At 41.3% G+C, this 27913-nt stretch overlaps 1 protein-coding gene across 1 annotated transcript in view; it reads right to left on the bottom strand.

Annotated features, from left to right (window-relative positions):
* Window positions 1-27913, bottom strand: part of LOC139278097 (mucin-2-like) — a 138402-nt gene that overhangs the window by 41279 nt on the left and 69210 nt on the right. The window contains exons 30-59 of the mRNA XM_070896755.1: window positions 26263-26319; window positions 25698-25760; window positions 25355-25414; window positions 24988-25047; window positions 24654-24710; window positions 24106-24168; window positions 23770-23829; window positions 23043-23102; window positions 19932-19991; window positions 19562-19621; window positions 19233-19274; window positions 18653-18715; window positions 18306-18365; window positions 17722-17784; window positions 12287-12628; window positions 11133-11192; window positions 10622-10678; window positions 10058-10120; window positions 9715-9774; window positions 9345-9404; window positions 9004-9060; window positions 8440-8502; window positions 8106-8165; window positions 7535-7597; window positions 7189-7248; window positions 6467-6526; window positions 3198-3257; window positions 2828-2887; window positions 2481-2540; window positions 1897-1959 (exon numbers count right to left, since the gene is read on the bottom strand). Coding sequence (XP_070752856.1) covers window positions 1897-1959; window positions 2481-2540; window positions 2828-2887; window positions 3198-3257; window positions 6467-6526; window positions 7189-7248; window positions 7535-7597; window positions 8106-8165; window positions 8440-8502; window positions 9004-9060; window positions 9345-9404; window positions 9715-9774; window positions 10058-10120; window positions 10622-10678; window positions 11133-11192; window positions 12287-12628; window positions 17722-17784; window positions 18306-18365; window positions 18653-18715; window positions 19233-19274; window positions 19562-19621; window positions 19932-19991; window positions 23043-23102; window positions 23770-23829; window positions 24106-24168; window positions 24654-24710; window positions 24988-25047; window positions 25355-25414; window positions 25698-25760; window positions 26263-26319 — 2076 coding nt within the window. The remainder of the gene's footprint in view (window positions 1-1896; window positions 1960-2480; window positions 2541-2827; window positions 2888-3197; window positions 3258-6466; window positions 6527-7188; window positions 7249-7534; window positions 7598-8105; window positions 8166-8439; window positions 8503-9003; window positions 9061-9344; window positions 9405-9714; window positions 9775-10057; window positions 10121-10621; window positions 10679-11132; window positions 11193-12286; window positions 12629-17721; window positions 17785-18305; window positions 18366-18652; window positions 18716-19232; window positions 19275-19561; window positions 19622-19931; window positions 19992-23042; window positions 23103-23769; window positions 23830-24105; window positions 24169-24653; window positions 24711-24987; window positions 25048-25354; window positions 25415-25697; window positions 25761-26262; window positions 26320-27913) is intronic.

Raw genomic sequence — 27913 nt, forward strand, 5'->3', positions numbered from 1 at the left:
TTGTAGCGAGTCAAAATGTAGATCAAGGGCTGCCCTGGAGAAAAACTCTCCTCAGGTGCAGCTTCGAACGAGACTAAGTTCGACAACAAGTTTGTACGGTTCTGCTCAAGAGCGAAGGTATCCTCTTCGAAATAGAAAACCAGTGATTAAGTTTGATTTGTAAATGTGGAAAAATAAGTCCATATCTTTTTGTTGTGTATACTATGCAAGTTATGTATAATGATTATTTTGTTATGATTACTTCTTGATTAAGGAGGTAGAAGTGCAACAGAGCTCCCCCTAGTGGACTACTGCTCCACCTAATGGACTACTGTGGTAATGCAACTACTGATGTAAATAATATTACAACAAAAATACCGACATTATTCCTCTGGAGTTCCTCCATAAGACTATTTTATTGCTCTTGCGGCAAACATTGAAAAAACTAACGACAGATTCAGAGGTCTTTAAATATTCAACCATTTCCCTCGAAATGAAAGATCTACAAGACTGAACTAACGGACTGGCATTGTCTGAAAGCTGAATTGAGGAATAGCACACTGGTGTGAACAGACTTGCTGGTGTATCATGAAAGAAGTTCTCTTGACTGCATTTTAAGAATTCCGCACCCTCTATATCCTTCACACTATATTTGTCCCAATCAATATTAGGAGAGTTAAAATCCCCTACTATTAATACCCTATGGTATTAGATTTTCCTACATATTTGCTCGTCTATCTCCCTCCCACTGTTTGGGGGTCTATAATACACGCCCAGCAGTGTGATCGCCACTTTATTATTTTTCAATTCGACCCATATGGCCTCATTTGATGATCCCTCTCACATATCATCCCTCCTCATCGCTATAATAGTGTCTTTACTCAATACTGCGACCCCTCCCCCTTGCCCCTTTTTAACCCCTTTCTGTCTTGACTGAAAATCCTGTAACCAAGTATAATGATCTGCCAAACCTGCCCCTCTTTCAGCCATATTTCTGTCATGGCTATAATGTCATACTCCCAAGTATCTACCTGTGCTCTTAGCTCATCCGCCTTATTCGCTATACTTCTTGCATTAAAGTATATATCATTTCGCACAGGAAGATCTCCTTGATTGCTACTTACTAACGCTTGTTTCCTCTGCCTTACAGATTCGCTTTCTAAATTTTTGCTATCTAATTTCTGATTTACTTCCTTCCCTATTGAATTTGTTCTCAGGTTCCCATCCCCGTGCCAAGCTAATTTAAACTCTCCCCAACAGCACTAGCAAAAGTCCCGACAAGGATATTGGTCCCGGCGGTATTGAGGTGCAGCCTGTCCGGTTTGGACAGGTCCCATCTCCCCCAGAAGCAGACCCAATGCCTCAAGAATTTAAAGCCCTCCCTCGGACACCAACTCTTAAGCCATGTGTTCATCCTCTCTATCCTTCTATTGCACTCATTACCACGTGACACCGATAGCAACCCAGAGGTTACTTCCTTTGAAATCCTACCTTTTAATTTTCTTCTTAGCTCCCTGATTTCTGCCGATGTCATTGGTCCCGATTTGGACCATTACTCGAGCTGCTTACCCTCTCCCCACCCCCGCACTACCCCGCACTCTCTGCCAGAATGCCCTGCGTCCGCTCTGTGACATCCTTGATCCTGGCACCAGGGAGGCACCATACCATTCTGGAGTCACGTTTACGGCCGCAGAAACGCCTTGCTATTCCCCTAACTATAGAATCCCCTATCACTGGAGCTCTTTTATTCTTTGTTCCAATGTTCAGATGTTTTTAAATTTTCAACCCATTTCCCACCTGAAGAAAAGGTCTACAAGACTGAACTAATGGACTGATATTGTCTGAAAGCTAAATTAGAGAAAAGCACATTGGTGTGAACAGACTTGTTGGTGTATAGTGAAAGAAAACTTCACTTACCCGTTGTAGAACTGCCAGTAGACAGAGTTGTGGTTGTTGGCACTCTTGTTGTAGTCGTCACTTCTGAAGACAAAATATACATTTAAAATGGCTGCACTCCGACTGCAAAGGCAACAGTGCTAATAGAGTTTCACTGCGAGATTATTTTTATGGGGAACTGAGATGATAAATGAGGAAATTATTGACTACAGATCATAACTAGGTCTCCTTACTTCAAATACTGAAGTGCAAACATAAGCACAAGGCCATGAAAGCAGCATTTGCATAATTGGTTATGTTTCAAAAGAAATCTTTCAAGTTACTGGACAACAGAAGATCAGAAAGAATAATAGCGGCCACAACCTGTCAGCGAGCATCCTTTGACAAGATTTGACAATGATTGTATTGGAATTTGAAAGTATGCAGAGTATCCCTGTCAACATGAAATGTAAATTGTGCGTTTCATTCAAAACACAGCAATATACCGGAAACAAGTCAAGTAATCATTCGTGAGTAAGCAGAAACTCCAGTATCTGGGAATTGTTAAACAAGATAACTTGTGCCACTGGTCTTGCTACTGGATATTGAAAGAAGCCATCACTCACCCAGTGTGGAGCCAGTAGCAGATCCGGCTGTAGTTGCTTTCACTGTTGTTGAGATTCCTTCTGAAGAACAACAAAAATTATCAAAAGCACTTCAATACAACGTAAATGCCTCTTGTATCCTTGTAGAAGTCCCTCATGAGACTATTTAATTACACTTTCTGGAAAACTGATGTTGAAAAAAAATTAACGTAGATTCAGATGTTTTTAAATTTTCAACCATTTCCCCCCTGAAGAAATTGTCTACAAGACTGAACTAATGAACTGACATTGCCTGAAAGCTGAATTTGAGAAAAGCACACTGGTGTGAACAGACTTGCTAGTGTATATTGAAAGAAGACATCACTTACCCGATGTAGTACTGCCAGCAATATTAGGTGTGGTTGTTGTCCCTTTTGTTGTAGTTGTCACTTCAGAAGAAAAATAAAAATATTCACAATTACTACACACGAACTTGAAATCTTGCAGTATTGAGAGAGTTTCAACAATACGCTATTTTATGGATACTGAAGTGCAAGTAATGGGAATTTCTATTTGCTCGTGACTAACTAGATCGCTTTATTTCTTCTCCAGTTAAAGGATAAAAGAAATTAAAATATTACAACCAAGTTACGTAAACGTTAGTGAGTAAGCAGAGACCCCAGTGTCTGGAAATTTTTGTAATAAGATAACTTGTGTCACTGGTGTTGCTCCTGGATATTGAAAGAAGCCATCACTCACCCGGTGTGGAGCCAGTGGTAGACCCGGTTGTAGTTGCTTTCAATGTTGTTGAGATTCCTTCTGAAGAACAAGTAATCAAAACCACATCAATACAATTTAATTCCAATAGTAGTTCTGTAGAGTACCTCCATAAGACTATTTAATTACACTTTTTCACATGTTGTATTGAAAAATCTAAATGCAGATTCAGATGGTTAGGTTTTCAACCATTGTGAAATGGAAATAGAAAACAGAGAGTCAGGATAAATTGGTCATTTTCCAGTTGGCAAACAGTGGCTGAAGGGACCAAGTGTAATGTAGCCACATTTGCTGATGATACAAAGCTTGGTGGGAAAGCAAATTGTGAGGAGGACACAAAAAATCTGCAAAGGGATAGACAGGCTAAGTGGGTGGGCAAAAATTTGGCAGATGGAGTATAATGTGGGAAAATGTGAGGTTATCCACTTTGGCAGAAAAAATGGAAAAGCATATTATAATTTAACTGGAGAAAAATTGCAAAGTGCTGCAGTATGGAGGGACCTGGGGGTCCTTGTGTATGAAACACAAAAAGTTAGTATGCAGGTACAGCAAGTAATCAGGAAGGCAAATGGAATGTTGGCCTTTATTGCAAGGGGGATAGAGTATAAAAGCAGGGAAGTCCTGCTACAACTGTACAGGGTATTGGTAAAGGCACACCTAGAGTATTGTACAGTTTTGGTCTCTGTATTTAAGGCAGGATATACTTGCATTGGATGCTGTTCAAAGAAGGTTCACTGGGTTGATTCTGGAGATGAGGGGGTTGACTTATGAAGATAGGTTGGGTGTATACACATTGGAGTTTGAGAGGTGATCTTATTGAAACATAAAAGATAATGAGGGGGCTCGACAAGGTGGATACAGAGAGGATATTTCCACACATAGGGGAAATTAAAATTAGAGGACATAGGGGCCGAAATTCACTGTCCCCGAAGGGACGGCAACTGCGGAGTTTGGTGGGGGGGAGACCGATAAAATTGATCGGCCACCGCGGTCGACTGATTTTCTCAGCTCGGTGGTGGTGGGGGGGGGTGGGAGGAATTTGAGCGGTGTACACTTGCGCCATAAACGGCGCGGTGAAGCCGCTGTAAAGGAGACTTTCCAGTGGAGAGCTCTGCGGCGTGCGGGCCGCTGGAATGTCACCAGGACCGGAATTTTGAGCTTCAAAAAAGAAAGCCTTTTCTCAGCGGTTCCCCCGCAAGGTATTCGAGTCGGAGCTCGAACGGGACACCGCTGGAGTGTTGCTGTGATCGGTAGGGAAATCGTTTTATTAATTTTAGTATTTTTATTTAAGATTACAGCAACCACTGTATTTATCTTTTAATAGTTATTAATTATTGATTTTATTTAAGATTACAGTATCCACTGTAATTTATCTTTTAATAGTTCGATTAATTGTTTTGGCTCCATTCAACCTGCTGAGTGCTGCTCAGAGGTTTTCACATACTCCTGTATTTTTGTACAACTTTCAGGTCTGACTCTTTAGTGGAGTCCTGTGGGCTGCAGAGACCTGCTTGGCAGGGTTCACCCTGAGGATGGGAGGAGTGTTGGGAGGGCGACCCCTGGTACACCTGGTCAGAAGCAGGGCGGCACACAGGAGAAGGCATCGCCATCAGCACCGTGCAGACAGGCAGCGGGCAAGGGAGGAAGCAGCCATGATTCGTTCATTCTGCGCCAGACCAGCGTGCCCGCCATGTTCACCGGCCTGAATCAGGATTGGGGTAAGCTGATTGAAGACAAGGGATATCCCCAATCCCCTTGGCTGCTCACTCCACTGCGGAACCCCAGGACAGCGCCAGAGCATGCATACAATGACGCACATTATGCCACCAGGTGTATCATCGAGCTGTGCATGGGCATCCTTAAGCAAAGGCTCCAGTGCCAGGACAGCTCTGGTGGCACCTTGCAGTACTCTCCTTAACGGGTCTCCATAATTGTCGTAGTCTGCTGCATCCTGCACAACCTGGCCATTATGAGGGGACAGCCGCTGGAGGTTGAGCCAGCAGTACCACTTGAGGAGGAGGAGGTGCAGGAGGAGGAGAAGAAGGATCCCCGTCTCCCCAGAGCTAGGAGGCGTCAACCCATTGCCACCCGGCAAGGGCCGGATGCAGACTGGCCAGCACCCTCCTGGGAGGGTGCATCCTCACATATATGAAGGTGCCTGACACCGCCCCTGAAATCTCCCTCCATGCATTATGTGCTGGCGGTCTGCCAAGTCTCCCCACATCAAGAAACAGTATTCTTTTTCTGTCCTCCACACCGTCCATCAGTGTCTCCAGCCACATATCAGTAAACCTGTTTGCCCTCCTTGCACCTCTTACACTAGCTATCCTTCCAGACTCCTTGAAATCTCTTTCCCCCTCAGGTCCTTGCAGCAAACCCTGGCCTTTTTAGCAGCTGGCTAATTAGAATCCCTTACCTCCATTTCTCAGTGGTGATAACGCTCAAATTAAGACAGCCGCACTACTGAAAATTCCACTTTGGAAGGGTTCATTAGTGCTGGAACACATTTGTTCACATTTGGAGCTATATATGGGGCGGCCCAGCGAGGAAACAATTTTGGCGCTCATGGCCACAAAAAGGTCGGGAGGATCACCAGCTTTCCAATGGTACTGAATTTCGGGGCCATAGTCTTAAAATAAGGGGCCGCCCATTTAAAACTGAGATAAGGAGGAATTTCTTCTCTCAGAGCGTTGTAAATCTATGGAATTCTCCACCTCAGAGAGCTGTAGAGGCTGGGTCATTGGAAATATTTAAGACGGAGATAGACAGATTTTTGAGCGATAAGGGAGTAAAGGGTTATGGGGAGCGGGCAGGGAAGTGGAGCTGAGTCCATGATCAGATCAGCTATGATCTTATTGAATGGCGGAGCAGGCTCGAGAGGCAAAATGGCTTACTCCTCCTATTTCTTATGTTCTCATGTTGAGGCCAATTCACTAAATATATTCAAAATGGAGTTAGATGAGGTCCTTACTACTAGGGGGATCAAGGGGTATGGCGAGAAAGCAGGAATGGGGTACTGAAGTTGAATGTTCAGCCATGAACTCATTGAATGGCGGTGCAGGCTAGAACGGCCGAATGGCCTACTCCTGCACCTATTTTCTATGTTTCTATGTTTCTATGTTTCCATGTTATGTAAGAAAAGAGGCCACGAGATTGAACGAATAGACTGACATTGTCTGAAATCTAAATTTGAGAAAAGCACACTGGTGTGAACAGACTTGCTGGTGTATATTGAAGAAGGTTTCACTTACCCGTTGTAGTGGTGTAAGCAATAACAGGTGTGGTTGTTGTCCCTTTTGTTGTGGTCGTTGCTTCGGAAGAAAAATAAAAACAATCAAAACCACAGCACTCAAGTTTGAAATCTTGCAGTATTGCTAGAGTTTCATCAGTTGGCTATTTTATTGATACTGAAGTGCAAAGAATGAGAAAAATGTTTTACTACAGTTACGAACTAGATCAACCTTTTTCTCCTTTGTCAAATAAATAAAAACTTGAAAGTGCCAAGACAACATTTGTATAATTGGTTGTGTTTGAAAAGAACTATTTCAAGGTACTGGACAATAGACAAAAAAGGAAGAATATTAAAAACCACAACATGTCAATATTTGACAATATTTGATAATGATTCTCTTGGAATTTTAAAGCATGCACAGTACCACCATCAACATGAAATGCTTATTGTACATTTCATTGAAAGGTCAGAGAAATATTCAGAAGTTGTTCAGTAAACATAGGTAAACAGAGACAAAGAGAAGCAGAGAGATGTACAAACATCCACACAGTATTTCTCATGCTCAGACTCTGATCTGGCTTCATTCAAATAGTTAAGTTGTCAACCATTTCCCTTTGGAAGGAATGAGCTAAATATCCACAAGGGGTGAAGTAATGGACTTCCACTGTCTGAGAGATGTTAAAACAAGATTACTTGTGTCACTGGTCTTGCTGCTGGATACTGCAAGAAGCCATCACTCACCCGGTGTGGAGCCAGTAGTGGGCCCAGTTGTAGTTGCTGTCACTGTTGTAGAGATTCCTTCTAAAGAACATTAAAAGTAATCAAAACCACTTCAGTACAATGTAAATTCCTATACTATTCTTGTAGAGTTCCTTCATAAGACTATTTAATTACACTTTCTGCAAAAGTGATGTTGAGAAAAATAAATGTAGATTCAGATGTTTTTAAATTTTCAACCATTTCCCCCCTGAAGAAATTGTCTACAAGACTGAACTAATGGACTGACATTGCCTGAAATTTGAATTTGAGAAATGTACACTGGTGTGAACGGACTTGCTGGTGTAGACTGAAAGAAAACATCACTTACCCGTTGTAGAACTGCCAGTAAACAGAGTTGTGGTTGTTGTCCCTTTTGTTGTAGTCGTCACTTCTGAAGAAAAAAAAATATTTAAAACTGCTGCACTCCGACTGCAAATCCAGCAGGTTTAATTAAAGTTCCGCTGCTAGGTTATTTTATTGGGAAAAGGAGATCATAAATGAGGAAGTTATTGACTACAGCTACTAACTAGAGCTCTTTGCTTCAAATACTGAAGTACAAACAAAAACACGAGATCGATAAATCAGCATTTGCATAATTGGTTGTGTTTCAAAACAAATCTTTCAAGTTACTGGACAAAAGAAAATTGGAAATAATATTAGCGGCCACAATGTGTCAGCGAGCATCCTTTGACAAAATTTGATAATGATTGTGTTGGGATTTGAAAGTATGCAGCGTTTCCCCGTCAGCATGAATTGGAAATTGTCGTTTCATTCAAAAGACAGTAAAATGTTAAAACTAGTTGAGTAAATGTTAATGAGCAATCCTGAGAGGGAGTTGTTGAAACGATAACTTTTGTCACAGGTCTTGCTACTGGATATTGAAAGAAACCATCACTCACCCGGAGTGGAGCCAGTGGTGGACCCGGTTGTAGTTGCTTTCACTGTTGTAGTGATTCCTTCTAAAACCAAGATGAGTAATCATAACCACTACAATGTAAATTTCTACGGTATTCCTGTAGAGTTCCTTCATAAGATTGTAAAATTACACTTTATGCACGTGTTATATTGAAATCCAAATGCATATTCAGCTGGCTAGGTTTTCAACCTATTTGAAACAAAAAAAGGTCTACAAGACTGAACTGATGGACTGACATTGCCTGAAAGCTGAATTTGAGAAAACCACACTGGTGTGAACAGACATACTGGTGTATATTGAAAGAAACCATCGCTTACCCGTTGTAGAACTGCCAGTAGACAGAGATGTGGTTGTTGCCCCTTTTGTTGTAGTTGTCACTTCTGAAGAAAAAAAAAAATTTAAACGGCTGCATTCTCACTGCAAATCCAGCAGTGTTGATAGAGTTCCACCGCTAGGTTATTTTATTGGGAAAAGGACATAATGAATGAGGAAGTAATTGACGACAGCTACTAACTATGGTTCCGTACTTCAAATACTGAAAAGCAAACATAAACAGGAGACCGACAAAGTAGGATCTGCATAATTGGTTGTGTTTCAAAAGAAAAAAAGAAAATCAGTAAGAATATTAACAGCCACAACGTGTCAGCGAGCATCCTTTGACAAGATTTGATAATAATTGTATTGGAATTTGAACGTATGCAGAGTATCCCTGTCACCATGAAATGTAAATGAAACGTTTCATTCAAAAGACAGTAAAATATTAAAACTAGTAAAGTAAACATTCGTGAGTAAGCAGACGCTCCACTGTCAGGAAGTTGTTGAAACAAGATAACTTGTGTCACTGTTCTTGCTCCTGGATATCGAAAGAAGCCATCACTCACCCGGTGTGGAGCCAGTGGTGGACCCGGTTGTAGTTGCTTTCACTGTTGTGATACTTTCTGCAGAGCAAGAAAAATATTCAAAACCACCACATTACAACAAACAGACTGATAGTATTCATCTAGAGGTCCTCCATAAGGCTGTTTTATTGCTCTTCCTGCAACTGTTGTTTGAAAAACTAACTGCAGATTCAGATGTCTTTCCATTTTCAACCATTTCCTCCCAAAAAGAAGAGTCTGCAAGACTGAACTAATGGACTGGCATTGTCTGAAAGCTGAATTGGGGAAAAGCACACTGGTGTGAACAGACTTGCTGGTGCATAGTGAAAGAAGACTTCACTTACCTGTTGTAGTACTGCCAGCAATATTAGGTATGGTTGTTGTCCCTTTTGTTGTAGTTGTCACTTCAGAAGAAAAAGAAAAATATTCACAATTACTACACACAAACTTGAAATCTTGCAGCATTGAGAGAGTTTCAACAATACGCTATTTTATGGATACTGAAGTGCAAGTAATGGGAATTTCTATTTGCTAGTGACTAACTCGGTCTCTTTATTTCTTCTCCAGTCAAAGGATAAAAGAAAGTAAAATATTACAACCAAGTTACGTAAACGTTAGTGAGTAAGCAGAGACCCTATTGTCTGGAAATATTTGCAAGAAGATAACTGATGTTACCAGTCTTGCTACTGGATATTGAAAGAAGCCATCACTCACCCGGTGTGGAGCCAGTGGTGGACCCGGTTGTAGTTGCTTTCACTGTTGTAGTGATTCCTTCTGAAAACCAAGAAGAGGAATCAAAACCACATCACTGCAATGTAAATTCCTACAGTATTCCTGTAGAGTTCCTTCATAAGATTGTTAAATTACACTTTATGCACATGTGATATTGAAAAATCCAAATGCATATTCAGCGAGCGAGGTTTTCAACCATTTAGAAACAAAAAAAAGGTCTACAAGAGTGAACTAATGTACTGACATTGCCTTAAAGCTGAATTAGAGAAAAGCACACTGGTGTGAATAGACTTACTGGTGTATAGTAAAAGAAACCATCACTTACCTGTTGTAGAACTGCCAGAAGACAGAGTTGTTGTTGTTGCCCCTTTTGTTGTAGTCGTCACTTCTAAAGAAAAAAAATATTTAAAACGGCTACATTCCGACTGCAAATCCAACTGTGTTGATAGAGTTCCACCGCTAGGTTATTTTATTGGGAAAAGGACACAATGAATGAGGAAGTAATTGACGACAGCTACTAACGAGGGTTCCGTACTTCAAATACTGAAATGCAAACATAAACAGGAGACCGACAAAGTAGTATCTGCATAATTGGTTGTGTTTCAAAAGAAAAAAAGAAAATCAGTAAGAATATTAACAGCCACAATGTGTCAGCGAGCATCCTTTGACAAGATTTGATAATAATTGTATTGGAATTTGAACGTATGCAGAGTATCCCTGTCACCATGAAATGTAAATGAAACGTTTCATTCAAAAGACAGTAAAATATTAAAACTAGTAAAGTAAACATTAGTGAGTAAGCAGACGCTCCACTGTCAGGAAGTTGTTGAAACAAGATAACTTGTGTCACTGGTCATGCTCCTGGATATCGAAAGAAGCCATCACTCACCCGGTGTGGAGCCAGTGGTAGACCCGGTTGTAGTTGCTTTCACTGTTGTGATACCTTCTGCAGAGCAAGAAAAATATTCAAAACCACTACATTACGACAAACATACTGATAGTATTCCTCTAGAGTTCCTCCATAAGGCTGTTTTATTGCTCTTCCTGCAACTGTTGTTGAAAAAACTAACTGCTGATTCAGATGTCTTTAAATTTTCAACCATTTCCTCCCTAAAAGAAGAGTCTACAAGACTGAACTAATGGACTGGCATTGTCTGAAAGCTGAATTGGGGAAAACCACACTGGTGTGAACAGACTTGCTGGTGTATAGTGAAACATAGAAACATAGAAAATAGGTGCAGGAGTAGGCCATTCGGCCCTTCTAGCCTGCACCGCCATTCAATGAGTTCATGGCTGAACATGCAACTTCAGTATCCATTCCTGCTTTCTCACCATACCCCTTGATCCCCCTAGTAGTAAGGACTATGAATTGTCATAGAACAAAAGAAGACTTCACTTACCCGTTGTAGTAGTGCCAGCAATATTAGGTGTGGTTGTTGTCCCTTTTGTTGTAGTCGTCACTTCGGAAGAAAAAGAAAAACATTCAAACACTGCACTCCAACATCAATCCAGCAGTATTGAGAATTTCACCAGTCTTTTGTTGTTTGTTATTCGTTGATGGGATGTTGGCATCACTGGCAAGGCCAGCATTTATTGCACATCCCTACTTGCCTTTGAGAAGGTGGTGTGAGCCTAAAACCACTGCAGTCTGTGTGGTCAAGGTACTCCCACAGTGCTATTAGGGAGGGAGTACCAGGCTTTTGACCATACGATGATGAAGGAACGGCAATATATTTCCAAGTCAGGGTGGTGTTTGACTTGAAAGGGAACTTGGAGGTGATGGTGATCACGGGGTTGGGAGGTGCTGCTGAAGAAGCCTTGGTGTGTTGCTGCAGTGCATCTTGTAGATGGTACACACTGCAGGCACGGTGCACTGGTGGTGGATGGAGTGAATGTTTAAGGTAGTGGATGGGTTGCCAATTAAGAGGGCTGTTTTGTCCTGGATGGTTACGAGCTTCTTGAGTGTTATTGGAGCTGCACTCATCCAGGCAAGTGGAGAGTATTCCATCACTGTCCCGATTTATGCCTTTTAGATGGTGGAAAGGCGTCGGTGAGTTAAGAAATGAGTCACTCACCACAGAATACCCAGCCTCTGACCTGCTCCTGTAGCCACGGTATTTATGTGGCTGATCCAGGATATTGGTATTGGGGGATTCGGCGATGGTAATGCCATTGAATGTCAAAGACAGTGGTTAGATTGTCTCTTGTTGGAGATGGTCATTGCTTGGTACTTGTGTGACGCAAATGTTACTTGCCACTTATCAGCCCAAGTCTGAATGTTGTCCAGGTCTTTTTGCATGCGGGCACGGACTGCTTCATTATCTGAGGAGTTGCAAACGGCACTGATCACTGCAATCATCAGCGAACATCCCCACTTCTGACTTTATGACGGAGTGAAGGTCATTTATTGATACTGAGGCACAAATGATCAGGACATGTTTAACTATAGCTATTAACTATTTATCCTTACACCTTTGACTGCTTGATGTAATTAGTCAGCTTTGATTTAACATACAGAATACATTATTAATTTGGACACAAGTTTCTCATTTACCAGAAACCATATTTGTACTGCTGGTTGTTGTGGTCATTGCTGTTTGTTTCTCGCAGCAAACTCGAATTTGGTAGTCATAACAAAACTTGGACTCCTGCAAATCATTTTCTGAGACTATGCAGGTGAGGCCCGTGTCTTTGTCGCACGTCACATTGTCTGGTGAGTCGCTTATTGGCCTCTCAGGTTCATCAACGAATTGACAGTGAATGATAGTAATTTGATCAAAAGGGGAAGAACAGTGTTTATTGTTTCGGGGGTCTAGTAATTCATAATCGCCTGGGCTGTCACTAGAAGGTGTATGTTCATTAAACCAGCGGGACCATTCGCCATGGCAGACAACCTCTGTAACAGAAAAGGAGGAGAACATATTAGACCCTCACGATCCAACCAAAACTATGAAACATAAATATGAGTTTGAAAAGAAGTCTTTCAAACAACTGGACCAAAACAGGAATAGGCACAATATTAGCAACCACAAAATGTCAAGGGAACAATTTTTTGACAATATTTGTAAATTATTCTATTAGAAATTAGAAGTATGCAGTCCATGAGCATCATCGTGACGTGCAAATTGTACATTTGAGTAGCTGCTTGAAAAAATATGATTAAAAAGTTGAATGTGAGAATAAGTGGAGACTAAATGAGACAGAGGTGGCAGCAGAGAGAAATTTTATAGATAAAACTGTATTAGTATAACTGCTCCTCGGGGCAAGATTCACACAAAAGTGGTTTTGTCATTCTTGTGAAAGTGCCATTGCTTGCAGATTGAGATTTGCTGAACTTTTCAATTAATTCCATTCCAAAGGATTGGGCAACAGGTCTGCAGGGTTGAATTGATGGACTGGCAGTAATAGAGGCCCCCCCGAACACACCCCCAGTGGGCTACTGTTCCACCTAGTGGACTACTATGGTAATGCAACTACTGATGTAAATATAATAAAAGGATCATGTAGCAAGGTCACATGTCCTGCCAACCAACAGAGAGACTTTGAGAGGTTCTTTGTTTTGCAGAACAGCTAAAAATCCAAGGTAAATTACAAGCCTAGTTGGCTGAACTGTTGACATTGCCAGAATCCAGATGGCTGCGCCTATGCGAATAATAGGACATTGGGTGAGTTCCATCATGACCGAGAGACTTTCAGAGCGTATGTGGAGCAGCAAGAAACGGTTTCAACCGCGAATAGTATCGTCAAAGTCCCTGCTGATGAAAACCATAACCGGCCGATTTTAGAACGGAAACTGGCAATTTTCTTGATGAAGTAGGCCATGAGGTGTATGAAACTCTGAAAAATGTACTGTTCTGGTCAAGCCAAAGGACATGCCAGTGATGGAGATTAGAACAGCACTACAATCCTGAGCCCCTGGAAATTGCTGAAAGTTGTCGTTTTGGAAAATTAGATCAATTTATTGATGAGGGTATCAATGAGGTTATTGTAGCTTTGTAGAAATACAAAGATGAGTACATTGTAGCTCGGACCATTTCCAGTCATCAGACAACTGAGATGAATCGCCGACAGGTTATAAGTAAAAGGCAACAGCAAAATATTGCAGATGCTGGAATCTGAAATAAAAACAGAAAATGCTGGAAATCTCAGCGGGTCAGTCAGCAACTGTGGTGAGAAACAGAGTTAATGTTTCGGGTCGATAACCCTTCGTCAGAAAGTAAAAGGCAGTTGGGCCACAAGGCCTCAGCAACTGGCCATGGTAACAGTACACTGAAGTCATGCTATCGGTGCCTGGGACAACACATTGCTCAAAACTGTCCATAAGTGAAGGCAGAGTTTTTCTTCTGCAAGAAAACAGGACATCTTGCAAAGGCATATCGACTGAAGGGCAAACCGACTTTCAATGCTAGAAGTAGATATCACGAGATATCACTACATAGCATTGAAGACGAGCAATAGGATGAGGTGGTTCTGGAGATACACGTCATTAGGTGCACAAGGTTATCTAACAATAATTCGCGATGTATTGTCATCTAAGTAGACGTTGCAGGAACCGGGATATTCATGGAAATCGACACTGGTGCATCCATGAGCGAAGGACCGGAATTGCTATATTTTGACAAGTTACCTGATTTTCCACTAGAGAAATCGAAGATAGAGCTGTGAGGCTACTCAGGAGTGAAAATTCCTGTTGTAGGACACATCACCATTCCGGTAAAATACAAAGATCAGTTTCAGAGCTTGCCTCTCACAGTAGTGGCAGGAGACAAGCCTGCTTTGGTAGGTAGAAATTGGTTGGATCGAAATTTTTTGCGTGCATTCAAAATTTGCATCGAAAGATGACGTCATCAAGCAGTATCCGAAGGTGTTCCGCGGAACAGGCAGTCCACCCAAAACCTCCAGGCCAGTGTCAGAGAACAGAAGGACGCTAGACCAGTTTACTGCAAGCCACGTCCTGTACCATATGCACTCAAGGAGAAGGTTGAGCAAGAACTCAAAAGATTAGAAACTGAGAACATTATCTCTAAGGTAGATCAAAGTAATGCTGATGCTATGTCAAGGTTACCATCCCCATCACAAGTTATAGCCAATAGGGAAGAAGTGTTCTATTTTTCACACATTGATGAGCTGCCAGTCGCAGCTGAAGAGATTGGTTGAGCTACCAAACGTGACCCAGTTATATCAAAGATGTATGATTACATCGCAAATGTCTACCAAACCAGGTATCAGAGGAAGATATTCATCCATACTTCGTTCGTAGGAATGAATTATCAGTGGATAAAGATCGTATCATGTGGGGTGCAAGAGTAGTTATCCCAAATAAGTTCAGGCCCAAATTGTGTGGAGATCTTCTTGACCAGCACCTGGGAACGTGCTTGACCAAGAGTTTTGCGCACAGTTATTTATGATGGCCAGGTTTAGATAAAGATATTGAATAGTCAGTCAGTGTACAACATGTCATTTGGTGAGCAAGAAACCACCAACAGTATTATTACAGACATGGAAATGATCTCCCAGGGTGTGGCAAAGGTTGTATGTCGATTTTGCTGAGCTAGAAGGACAACAATTGTTCATTGTGATGAATAGTCATTCGAAGTGGTAGAGGTGTTTTTGATGTGGAAAATAACAAGTAAAACACGAGACAATTTGCCAAGATTTTTTTCTTTATATGGCCTCCCAGAAGAAATTGTGTCCGATAATGGGCTGCAATTTTGTTCAGACAATTTTCAGTTCATGAGCAGAAACGGAGTGAAACATACCAAAATTCTGCCATACCAACGTGCTTCAAATGGTGTTGCAGAGCGCACAGTACAAATTGTAAAACGTGCACTCATCATGCAAATGTTGGATCCAAATCCAAGGAAACAGCAGTTGTCGTTGGATCACAAATTGGCAAATTTTCTAATTACTTATCATAATGGTCCTATTTTAATTGCAGATGTGGAAGAAGTTGAAAGTTGGAATGATTCGATTATTTCTGATGAGTCAGATAGTTTTGTTACAAGTAGAGTACCAGTAGCAAATGCTACATCAGATGTACTAGAAACAAGTCCAAGAGAAAGCCAGAATTTAATTCTGAGTCTGAAGTTGCAGCGAGTCAAAATGTAGATCAAGGGCTGCCCTGGAGAAAAACTCTCCTCAGGTGCAGCTTAGAACGAGACTAAGTTCTACAACAAGTTTGGACGGTTCTGCTCAAGAGCGAAGGTATCCACTTCGAAATAGAAAACCAGTGATTAAGTTTGATTTGTAAATGTGGAAAAATAAGTCCATATCTTTTTGTTGTGTATACCATGCAAGTTATGTATACTGATTATTTTGTTATGATTACTTCTTCATTAAGGAGGTAGAAGTGCAACAGAGCTCCCCCTAGTGGACTACTGCTCCACCTAATGGACTACTGTGGTAATGCAACTACTGATGTAAATAATATTACAACAAAAATACCGACATTATTCCTCTGGAGTTCCTCCATAAGACTATTTTATTGCTCTTGCGGCAAACATTGAAAAAACTAACTACAGATTCAGAGGTCTTTAAATATTCAACCATTTCCCTCTAAATGAAAGATCGACAAGACTGAACTAATGGACTGGCATTGTCTGAAAGCTGAATTGAGGAAAAGCATACTGGTGTGAACAGACTTGTTGGTGTATCGTGAAAGAAGTTCTCCTGAATGCATTTTATGAATTCCGCACCCTCTATACCCGTCACACTATATTTGTCCCAATCAATATCAGGAAAGTTAAAATCCCCTGCTATTATTGTCCTATGGATTACGTACTTCACAGTAATTTTCCTACATATTTGCTCCTCGATCTCCCTCCCAGTGTTTGGGGATCTATAATACACGCCCAGCAGTGTGATCGCGCCTTTATTATTTTTAATTCGACCCATATGGCCTCATTTGATGATCCCTCGAACATATCATCCCTCCTCATCGCTGTAATAGTTTCTTTACTCAATACTGCGACCCCTCCCCCTTGCCCCTTTTTAACCCCTTTCTGTCTTGACTGAAAATCCTGTAACCAAGAATATTGATCTGCCAAACCTGCCCCTCTTTCAGCCATGATTCTGTAATGGCTATGTCATACTACCAAGTATCTACCTGTGCTCTTAGCTCATCCGCCTTATTCGCTATACTCCTTGCATTAAAGTATATATCATTTAGCACAGGAAGACCTCCTTGATTACCACTTACTAACGCTTGTTTCCTCCGTCTCACAGATTCGCTTTTAAATTCTTGCTATCTAATTTCTGATTTACTTCCTTCCCTATTGAATTTGTTCTCAGGTTCCCATCCCCGTGCCAAGCTAATTTAAACTCTCCCCAACAGCGCTAGCAAAAGTCCTGGCGAGGATATTGGTCCCGGCGCTATTGAGGTGCAGCCTGTCCGGTTTGTACAATTCCCATCTCCCCCAGAAGCGGTCCCAATGCCTCAATAATTTAAAGCCCTCCCTCCTACACCAACTCTTAAGCCATGTGTTCATCCTCTCTATCCTTCTATTGCACTCATTAGCACGTGGCACCGGTAGTAACCCAGAGGTTACTTCCTTTGAAATCCTACCTTTTAATTTTCTTCTTAGCTCCCTGATTTCTGCCAATGTCATTGGTCCCGATATCGACCATTACTCGAGCTGTTTATGCTCTCCCCGCCCCCCACTACCCCGCCCTCTCCGCCAGAATGCCCTGCGTCCGCTCTGTGACATCCTTGATCCTGGCACCAGGGAGGCACCATACCATTCTGGAGTCACGTTTACGGCCGCAGAAACGCCTTGCTATTCCCCTAACTATAGAATCCCCTATCACTGGAGCTCTTTTATTCTTCGTTCCAATGTTCAGATGTCTTTAAATTTTCAACCCATTTCCCACCTGAAGAAAAGGTCTACAAGACTGAACTAATGGACTGATATTGTCTGAAAGCTGAATTAGAGAAAAGCACACTGGTGTGAACAGACTTGTTGGTGTATAGTGAAAGAAAACTTCACTTACCCGTTGTAGAACTGCCAGTAGACAGAGTTGTGGTTGTTGGCACTCTTGTTGTAGTCGTCACTTCTGAAGACAAAATATACATTTAAAATGGCTGCACACTGACTGCAAAGGAAATAGTGCTAATAGAGTTTCACTGCTAGATGATTTTTATGGGGAACTGAGATGATAAATGAGGAAATTATTAACTACAGATCATAACTAGGTCTCCTTACTTCAAATACTGAAGTGCAAACATAAGCACAAGGCCATGAAAGCAGCATTTGCATAATTGGTTATGTTTCAAAAGAAATCTTTCAAGTTACTGGACAAAAGAAGATCAGAAAGAATGTTAGTGGCCACACCTGTCAGCGAGCATCCTTTGACAAGATTTGATAATGATTGTATTGGAATTTGAAAGTATGCAGAGTATCCCTGTCAACATGAAATGTAAATTGTGCGTTTCATTCAAAACACAGCAATATACTGGAAACAAGTTAAGTAATCATTTGTGAGTAAGCAGAAACTCCAGGGTCTGGGAATTGTTCAAACAAGATAACTTGTGCCACTGGTCTTGCTACTGGATATTGAAAGAAGCCATCACTCACCCAGTGTGGAGCCAGTCGCAGATCCGGCTGTAGTTGCTTTCACTGTTGTTGAGATTCCTTCTGAAGAACAACAAAAAGTATGAAAACCACTTCAATAAAACGTAAATCACTATTGTATCCTTGTAGAAGTCCCTCATGAGACTATTTAATTACACTTTCTGGAAAACTAATGTTGAAAAAAAATTAACGCAGATTCAGCTGTTTTTAAATTTTCAACCATTTCCCCCCTGAAGAAATTGTCTACAAGACTGAACAAATGAAATGACATTGTCTGAAAGCTGAATTTTAGAAAAGCACACTGGTGTGAACAGACTTGCTAGTGTATATTGAAAGAAAACATCACTTACCCGTTGTCGTGGTGCCTGCAATATTAGTTGTGGTTGTTGTCCCTTTTGTTGTAGTCGTCACTTCTGAAGAAAAAATATATATTTAAAACGGCTGCACTCGACTGCAAATCCAGCCTTGCTAATAGAGTTCCACTGCTAGATTATTTTAATGGGAAATGGAGATAATGAATGAGGAAATTATTGACTATATTTAATAACTAGGTCTCCTTACTTCAAATACTGAAGTGCAAACATAAACACAAGGCCGTGAAAGCAGCATTTGCATAATTGGTTATGTTTTTAAACAAATCTTTCAAGTTACTGTACAAAAGATCAGAAAGAATGTTAGCGGCCACAACGTGTCAGCAAGCATCCTTTGACAAGATTTGATAATGATTGTATTGGAATTTGAAAGTATGCAGAGTATCCCTGTCACCATGAAATGTAAATTTACGTTTCATTCAAAAGACAGTAAAATATTATAAACAAGTTAAATAATCGTTAGTGAGTAAGCAGAGGCTCCACTGTCAGGAAGTTGTTGAAACAAGATAACTTGTGTCACTGGTCTTGCTACTGGATATTGAAAGAAGCCATCACTTACCTGGTGTGGAGCCAGTAGTTGCTTTCACTGTTGTTGTGATTCCTTCAGTAGAGCAAGAAAAATAGTCAAAACCACTACATTACGACAAACATACTGATAGTATTCCTCTCGAGTTCCTCCATAAGGCTGTTTTATTGTTCTTCCTGCAACTGTTGTTGAAAAAACTAACTGCAGATTCAGAGGTCTTTAAATATTTAATCATTTCCCCTCTAAATGAAAGGTCTACAAGACTGAACTAATGGACTGGCATTGTCTGAAAGCTGAATTGGGGAAAAGCACACTGGTGTGAACAGACTTGCTGATGTATAGTGAAAGAAGACTTCACTTACCCGTTGTAGTACTGCCAGCAATATTAGGTGTGGTTGTTGTCCCTTTTGTTGTAGTCGTCACTTCAGAAGAAAAATAAAAATATTCACAATTACTACACACAAACTTGAAATCCTGCAGTATTGAGAGTGTTTCACCAGTGTGCTATTTTATTGATACTAAAGTGCAAAGAATAGGATTTTTTTTTTACTCGTGGCTAACTAGATCCCCTCATTTGTCGACCAGTCAAAGGACAAAAGACAGTAAAATATTACAAACAAGTTAAGTAATCGTTTGTGAGTAATCAGAGACTCCAGTGCCTCGGAGTGGTTGCAACAAGATAACTTGTGTCACTGGTCTTGCTCCCGGATATTGAAAGAAGCCATCACTCACCCGGTGTGGAGCCAGTGGTGGACCCGGTTGTAGTTGCTTTCAATGTTGTTGAGATTCCTTCTGAAGAACAAGTAAAGTAATCAAAACCACATCAATACAATTTAATTCCAATAGTAGTTCTGTAGAGTACCTCCATAAGACTTTTTAATTACACTTTTTTCACATGTTGTATTGAAAAATCTAAATGCAGATTCAGATGGTTAGGTTTTCAACCATTGTGAAATGGAAATAGAAAACATAGAGTCAGGATAAATTGGTCATTTTCCAGTTGGCAAACAGTGGCTGAAGGGACCAAATGTCATGTAGCCAAGTTTGCTGATGATACAAAGCTTGGTGGGAAAGCAAATTGTGAGGAGGACACAAAAAAATTGCAAAAGGATATAGACAGGCTAAGTGGGAGGGCAAAAATTTTGCAGATGGAGTATAATGTGGGAAAATGTGAGGTTATCCACTTTGGCAGAAAAAATGGAAAAGCATATTATAATTTAACTGGAGAAAAATTGCAAAGTGCTGCAGTATGGAGGGACCTGGGGGTCCTTGTGTATGAAACACAAAAAGTTAGTATGCAGGTACAGCAAGTAATCAGGAAGGCAAATGGAATGTTGGCCTTTATTGCAAGGGGGATAGAGTATAAAAGCAGGGAAGTCCTGCTACAACTGGACAGGATATTGGTAAAGGCACACCTAGAGTACTGTACAGTTTTGGTCTCCGTATTTAAGGCAGGATATACTTGCATTGGAGGCTGTTCAAAGAAGGTTCACTGGGTTGATTCTGGAGATGAGGGGGTTGACTTATGAAGATAGGTTGGGCCTATTTACATTGAAGTTCAGAGAATGAGAGGTAATCTTATTGAAACATAAAAGATAATGAGGGGGCTCGACAAGGTGGATATAGAGAGGATATTTCCACACATAGGGGAAATTAAAATGAAGGGGACATAGGGGCCGAAATTCACTGTCCCCGAAGGCATGGCAACCGCGGAGTTTGGGGGGTGCGGAGACCGATAAAATTGATCGGCCACCGCGGTCGGGTGATTTTCACTCCCCGAGCCATATTCAGCTCGGTGGTGGTGGGGGGGGGTGGTGGTGGCGGGGAATTTGAGCGGTGTACACTTGCGCCATAAACGGCGCGGTGAAGCCGCTGTAAAGGAGACTTTCCAGTGGAGAGCTCTGCAGCGTGCGGGCCACTGGAAAGTTACCAGGACTGGAATTTTGAGCTTCAAAAAGGTAAGCCTTTTCCCAGCGGTGCCCCCGCAAGGTATTCGAGTCAGAGCTCAAACGAGACACCGCTGGAGTGTTGCTGCGATTGGTAGAGAAATTGTTTTATTAATTTTAGTATTTTTATTTAAGATTACAGCATCTACTGTATTTATCTTTTAATAGTTATTAATTATTGATTTTATTTAAGATTACAGTATCCACTGTAATTTATCTTTTAACAGTTCTATTAATTGTTTTGGCTCCATTCAACCTGCTGAGTGCTGCTCAGAGGTTTTCACATACTCCTGTACTTTTGTACAACTTTCAGGTCTGACTCTTTAGTGGAGTCCTGTGGGCTGCAGAGACCTGCTTGGCAGGGTTCACCCTGAGGATGGGAGGAGTGTTGGGAGGGCGACCCCTGGTTCACCTGGTCAGAAGCAGGGCAGCACACAGGAGAAGGCATCGCCATCAGCACCATGTAGACAGGCAGCGGGCAAGGGAGGAAGCAGCCATGATTCGTTCATTCTGCGCCAGACCAGCGTGCCCGCTGTGTTCACCGGCCTGAATCAGGATTGGGGTAAGCTGATTGAAGACAAGGGATATCCCCTATCCCCTTGGCTACTCACTCCACTGCGGAACCCCAGGACAGCGCCAGAGCATGCATACAATGACGCACGTTATGCCACCAGGTGTATCATCAAGCAGTGCATAGGCATCCTTAAGCAAAGGTTCCAGTGCCAGGACAGCTCTGGTGGCACCTTGCAGTATTCTCCTTAACGGGTCTCCATAATCGTCATAGTCTGCTGCATCCTGCACAACCTGGCCATCATGAGGGGACAGCCACTGGAGGTTGAGCCAGCAGTCCCACTTGAGGAGGAGGAGGTGCAGGAGGAGGAGGAGAAGGATCCCCATCGCCCCAGAGCTAGGAGGCGTCAACCTATTGCCACCCGGCAAGGGCCGGATGCAGACTGGCCAGCACCCTCCTGTGAGGGTGCATCCTCACATATATGAAGGTGCCTGATACCGCCCCTGAAATCTCCCTCCATGCATTATGTGCTGGCGGTCTGCCAAGTGTCTCCACATCAAGAAACAGTATTCTTTTTCTGTCCTCCACACCGTCCATCAGTGTCTCCAGCCCCATATCAGTGAACCTGTTTGCTCTCCTTGCACCTCTTACACCAGCTATCCTTCCAGACTCCTTGCAATCTCTTTCCCCCTCAGGGACTTGCAGCAAACCCTGGCCTTTTTAACAGCTGGCTTATTAGAATCCCTTAACTACATGCTGAATTTCTCAGTGGTGATAACGCTCAAATTAAGACAGCCACACTACTGAAAATTCCACTTTGGAAGGGTTCATTAGTGCTGGAATCCATTTGTTCACATTTGGAGCTATATATGGGGCGGCCCAGCGCGGAAACAATTTTGGCGCTCATGGCCACAAAAAGGTCGGGAGGAGCACCAGCTTTCCAGCGGTACTGAATTTCGGGGCCATAGTCTTAAAATAAGGGACCGCCCATTTAAAACTGAGATAAGGATAAATTTCTTCTCTTACAGCATTGTAAATCTATGAAATTCTCCGCCCCAGAGAGCTGTGGAGGCTGGGTCATTGAATATATTTAAGACGGAGATAGACAGATTTTTGAGCGATAAGGGAGTAAAGGGTTATGGGGAGCGGGCAGGGAAGTGGAGCTGAGTCCATGATCAGATCAGCCATGATCTTATTGAATGGCAGAGCAGGCTCAAGAGGCCAAATGGCTTACTTCTCCTATTTCTTATGTTCTTATGTTTCTTATGTAAGAAAAGAGGCTACAAGACTGAACGAATAGACTGACATTGTCTGAAATCTGAATTTGAGAAAAGCACACTGGTGTGAACAGATTTGCTGGTGTATATTGAAGAAGGTTTCACTTACCCGTTGTAGTGGTGTAAGCAATAACAGGTGTGGTTGTTGTCCCTTTTGTTGTGGTCGTCACTTCGGAAGGAAAATAAAAACAATCAAAACCACAGCACTCAAGTTTGAAATCTTGCAGTATTGCTAGAGGTTCATCAGTTGGCTATTTTATTGATACTGAAGTGCAAAGAATGAGAAATATGTTTTACTACAGTTACTAACTAGATCAACCTTTTTCTCCTTTGTCAAATAAATAAAAACTTGAAAGTGCCAAGACAACATTTGTATAATTGGTTGTGTTTGAAAAGAACTATTTCAAGTTACTGGACAATAGACAAAAAAGGAAGAATATTAAAAACCACAACATGTCAATATTTGACAATATTTGATAATTAATTCTATTGGAATTTTAAAGCATGCACAGTACCACCATCAACATGAAATGCTTATTGTACATTTCATTGAAAGGTCAGAGAAATATTCAGAAGTTGTTCAGTAAACATAGGTGAGTAAGCAGAGACAAAGAGAAGCAGAGATATGCACAAATATCAACACAGTATTTCTCATGCTCAGACTCTGATCTGGCTTCATTCAAATAGTTAAGTTGTCAACCATTTCCCTTTGGAAGGAATGAGCTAAATATTCACAAGGGGTGAAGTAATGGACTTCCACTGTCTGAGAGATGTTAAAACAAGATTACTTGTGTCACTGGTCTTGCTGCTGGATACTGCAAGAAGCCATCACTCACCCGGAGTGGAGCCAGTGGTGGACCCGGTTGTAGTTGCTGTCACTGTTGTAATGATTCCTTCTAAAACCAAGATGAGTAATCATAACCACTACAATGTAAATTCCTACAGTATTCCTGTAGAGTTCCTCCATAAGATTGTAAAATTGCACTTTATGCATGTGTGATATTGAAAAATCCAAATGCATATTCAGCTGGCTAGGTTTTCAACCTATTTGAAACAAAAAAAGGTCTACAATACTGAACTAATGTACTGACATTGTCTGAAAGCTGAATTTGAGAAAACCACACTAGTGTGAACAGACATAGTGGTGTATATTGAAAGAAACCATCACTTACCCGTTGTAGAACTGCCAGTAGACTGAGTTGTTGTTGTTGCCCCTTTTGTTGTAGTCGTCAATTCTAAAGAAAAAAAATATTTAAAGTGGCTGCATTCCGACTGCAACTCCAGCAGTGTTGATAGAGTTCCACCGCTAGGTTATTTTATTGGGAAAAGGACATAATGAATGAGGAAGTAATTGACGACAGCTACTAACTAGGGTTCCGTACTTCAAATACTGAAATGCAAACATAAACAGGAGACCGACAAAGTTGTATTTGCATAATTGGTTGTTTCAAAAGAACAAAAGAAAATCAGTAAGAATATTAACGGCCACAACCTGTCAGCGAGCATCCTTTGACAAGATTTGATAATAATTGTATTGGAATTTGAAAGTATGCAGAGTATCCGTGTCACCATGAAATGTAAATTATATGTTTCATTCAAAAGACAGTAAAATATTAAAACTAGTTAAGTAACCATTAGTGAGTAAGCAGAGGCTCCACTGTCAGGAAGTTGTTGAAACAAGATAACTTGCTCCTGGATATTGAAAGAAGCCATCACTCACCCGGTGTGGAGCCAGTAGTGGACCCAGTTGTAGTTGCTTTCACTGTTGTTGTGATTCCTTCAGTAGAGCAAGAAAAATAATCAAAACCATTACATTACGACAAACATACTGATGGTATTCCTCAAGAGTTCCTGTTTTATTGCTCTTGCTGCAAATGTTGTTGAAAAAACTAACTGCAGATTCAGATGTCTTTAAATTTTCAACCATTTCCTCCCTAAAAGAAGAGTCTGCAAGACTGAACTAATGGAGTGGCATTGTCTGAAAGCTGAATTGGGGAAAAGCACACTGGTGTGAACAGACTTGCTGGTGTATAGTGAAAGAAGACTTCACTTACCCGTTGTAGTACTGCCAGCAATATTAGATGTGGTTGTTGTCCCTTTTGTTGTAGTTGTCACTTCAGAAGAAAAATAAAAATATTCACAACTACACACAAACTTGAAATCTTGCAGTATTGAGAGAGTTTCAACAATACGCTATTTTATGGATACTGAAGTGTAAGTAATGGGAATTTCTATTTGCTAGTGACTAACTAGGTCGCTTTATTTCCCCTCCAGTCAAAGGATAAAAGAAAGTAAAATATTACAACCAAATTACGTAAACGTTAGTCAGTAAGCAGAGACCCCACTGTCTGGAAATTTTTGCAATAAGATAACTTACGTTACCGGTCTTGATACTGAATATCGAAAGAAGCCATCACTCACCCGGTGTGGAGCCAGTAGTGGGCCCGGTTGTAGTTGCTTTCACTGTTGTAGTGATTCCTTCTGAAAACCAAGAAGAGGAATCAAAACCACATCACTACAATGTAAATTCCTACAGTATTCCTGTAGAGTTCCTCCATAAGATTATTAAATTACACTTTATGCACAAGTGATATTGATAAATCCAAATGCATATTCAGCTGACGAGGTTTTCAACCATTCAGAAACAAAAAAAAGGTCTACAAGACTGAACTAATATACTGACATTGCCTGAAAGCTGAATTAGAGAAAAGCACACTGGTGTGAACAGACTTACTGGTGTATATTGAAAGAAACCATTACTTACCCGTTGTAGAACTGCCAGTAGACAGAGTTGTGGTTGTTGCCCCTTTTGTTGTAGTCGTCACTTCTAAAGAAAAAAAATATTTAAAACGGCTGCATTCCGACTGCAAATCCAACAGTGTTGATAGAGTTCCGCCGCAAGGTTATTTTATTGGGAAAAGGACATAATGAATGAGGAAGTAATTGACGACAGCTACTAACTAGGGTTCCGTACTTCAAATACTGAAATGCAAACATGAACAGGAGACCAACAAAGTAGTATTATGCATAATTGGTTGTGTTTCAAACGAACTAAAGAAAATCAGAAAGAATATTAACGGCCACAACGTGTCAGCGAGCATCCTTTGACAAGATTTGATAATAATTGTATTGGAATTTGAAAGTATGCAGAGTATCCGTGTCACCATGAAATGTAAATTCTACGTTTCATTCAAAAGACAGTAAAATATTAAAACTAGTTAAGTAACCATTAGTGAGTAAGCAGAGGCTCCACTGTCAGGAAGTTGTTGAAACAAGATAACTTGTGTCACTGGTCTTGCTCCTGGATAGCGAAAGAAGCCATCACTCACCTGGTGTGGAGCCAGTAGTGGACCTGGTTGTCGTTGCTTTCACTGTTGTTGTGATTCCTTCAGTAGAGCAAGAAAAATAATCAAAACCACTACATTACGACAAACATACTGATAGTATTCCTCTAGAGTTCCTCCATAAGGCTGTTTTATTGCTCTTTCCGCAAACGTTTTTAAAAAAACTAACTGCAGATTCAGATGTCTTTAACTTTTCAACCATTTCCTCCCTAAAAGAGTCTACAAAGCTGAACTAATCGACCAACAGATGGAAGCATTGGACACAGCTAAAACTGTACAAATAATTAACCGGTGACGACCGGATTGTCTTTTCTTACAGATGAGTGGCAATCCTGCTATCATTCCATATGATGAAACTGAGGAGTATTATATAAGACACCAGGACTGGGAAAATGAACTAATTGACGGAACTATATGGTTAGTAGTGGGGACCATAATGGTAGCTGTAATAATTGTGCTGTTTTGGAAGGTCTGGTTAGAAAGATGACAGTGGAGAGGCATCAGTCACTGGCAGGAGTTAGAGCTGGTGCAAGTATAAAATGCAGTTAATGATAACATTGGTGATCAGGATCCTCTGGGGTAGCATGGGTACCAGTTTGGAGGTATACTATACCCTCGATGTTGGGAGTTGTATCATTGATACTACCATATCCGTGCCAGCTGATACGGGACTTCGGTTGACATGTGAAGGCCAAATAACCCGATATTCAAGGAAAGATCGGTCTCACGGCCTCTTCCTCCACACCAATGGGGAATCCATTGTGGTGAGGTGGAACAAAGATGGCAGCGAAGTGACCTTCAGCACGATGGGTAGTAGTCACCCGCAGACAGCACAGACCAGTCAAGTCCGGGTGAAATGCAAACCTAGACCACACCAATGAGACGGCATAAAAGGAATTCAGCTTCGGGCTCCTCATCCTGCGTTAACCCACACATTGATGCTGGCACAAGGGGCGAATGAGCCATGAGATATATATTATGATAATACGCCCATTAACACATATAATAGCCAAACAAAACGGCAAGAGACGACCATAAGAAACTGTACCAAGCGACATAGAAGTATTGGGATAGAATGGCAGAGAAATAGTAAGAAAACAGAATGTGTAACATGCTCAGAGACATCTGCTCCAGTTATAATGGCATATGATACCAAACAGCAGCAAGGAACAAGCCAGGAAGAGTGTGACCCGGGAATGCCAAAGCGAGAAACATCTGATTACCCCGACAATGCAGATCCCCTGACTAAGACAACGACTAAGTTTAAAACTCATGTTAATAAAACATGAAGAGATATTATATGATAATGTACACCATGACTTGGGACCCATTGTGTTGAATTTGACTAATCTGGGAACTCCCTGAATGGTGTTCTGAAAGAACGCAGCAGTTTTACCGAAGATTGGTACAACAAATCCTCAGACAAAGTAAGAATGATGTCTGCAGTACGATCGGGACCTGGGTAGTAGAACAGACAAGGGAAAATTTGGCACAGATCCACAGAGGGGAGGTTGTGGATCAGCAATGACCAATTGGTCAATTTGACCATGCATTCGAAGGAAATACAAGGATGCCAACTCAGGGGAATGATACACGTATATCCCACACAAGTGGAATGTAATAATGATACAGGGGG

The sequence above is a fragment of the Pristiophorus japonicus genome, chromosome 13 (assembly GCF_044704955.1).
Source record: "Pristiophorus japonicus isolate sPriJap1 chromosome 13, sPriJap1.hap1, whole genome shotgun sequence".
Classification (NCBI taxonomy): Eukaryota; Metazoa; Chordata; class Chondrichthyes; family Pristiophoridae; genus Pristiophorus; species Pristiophorus japonicus.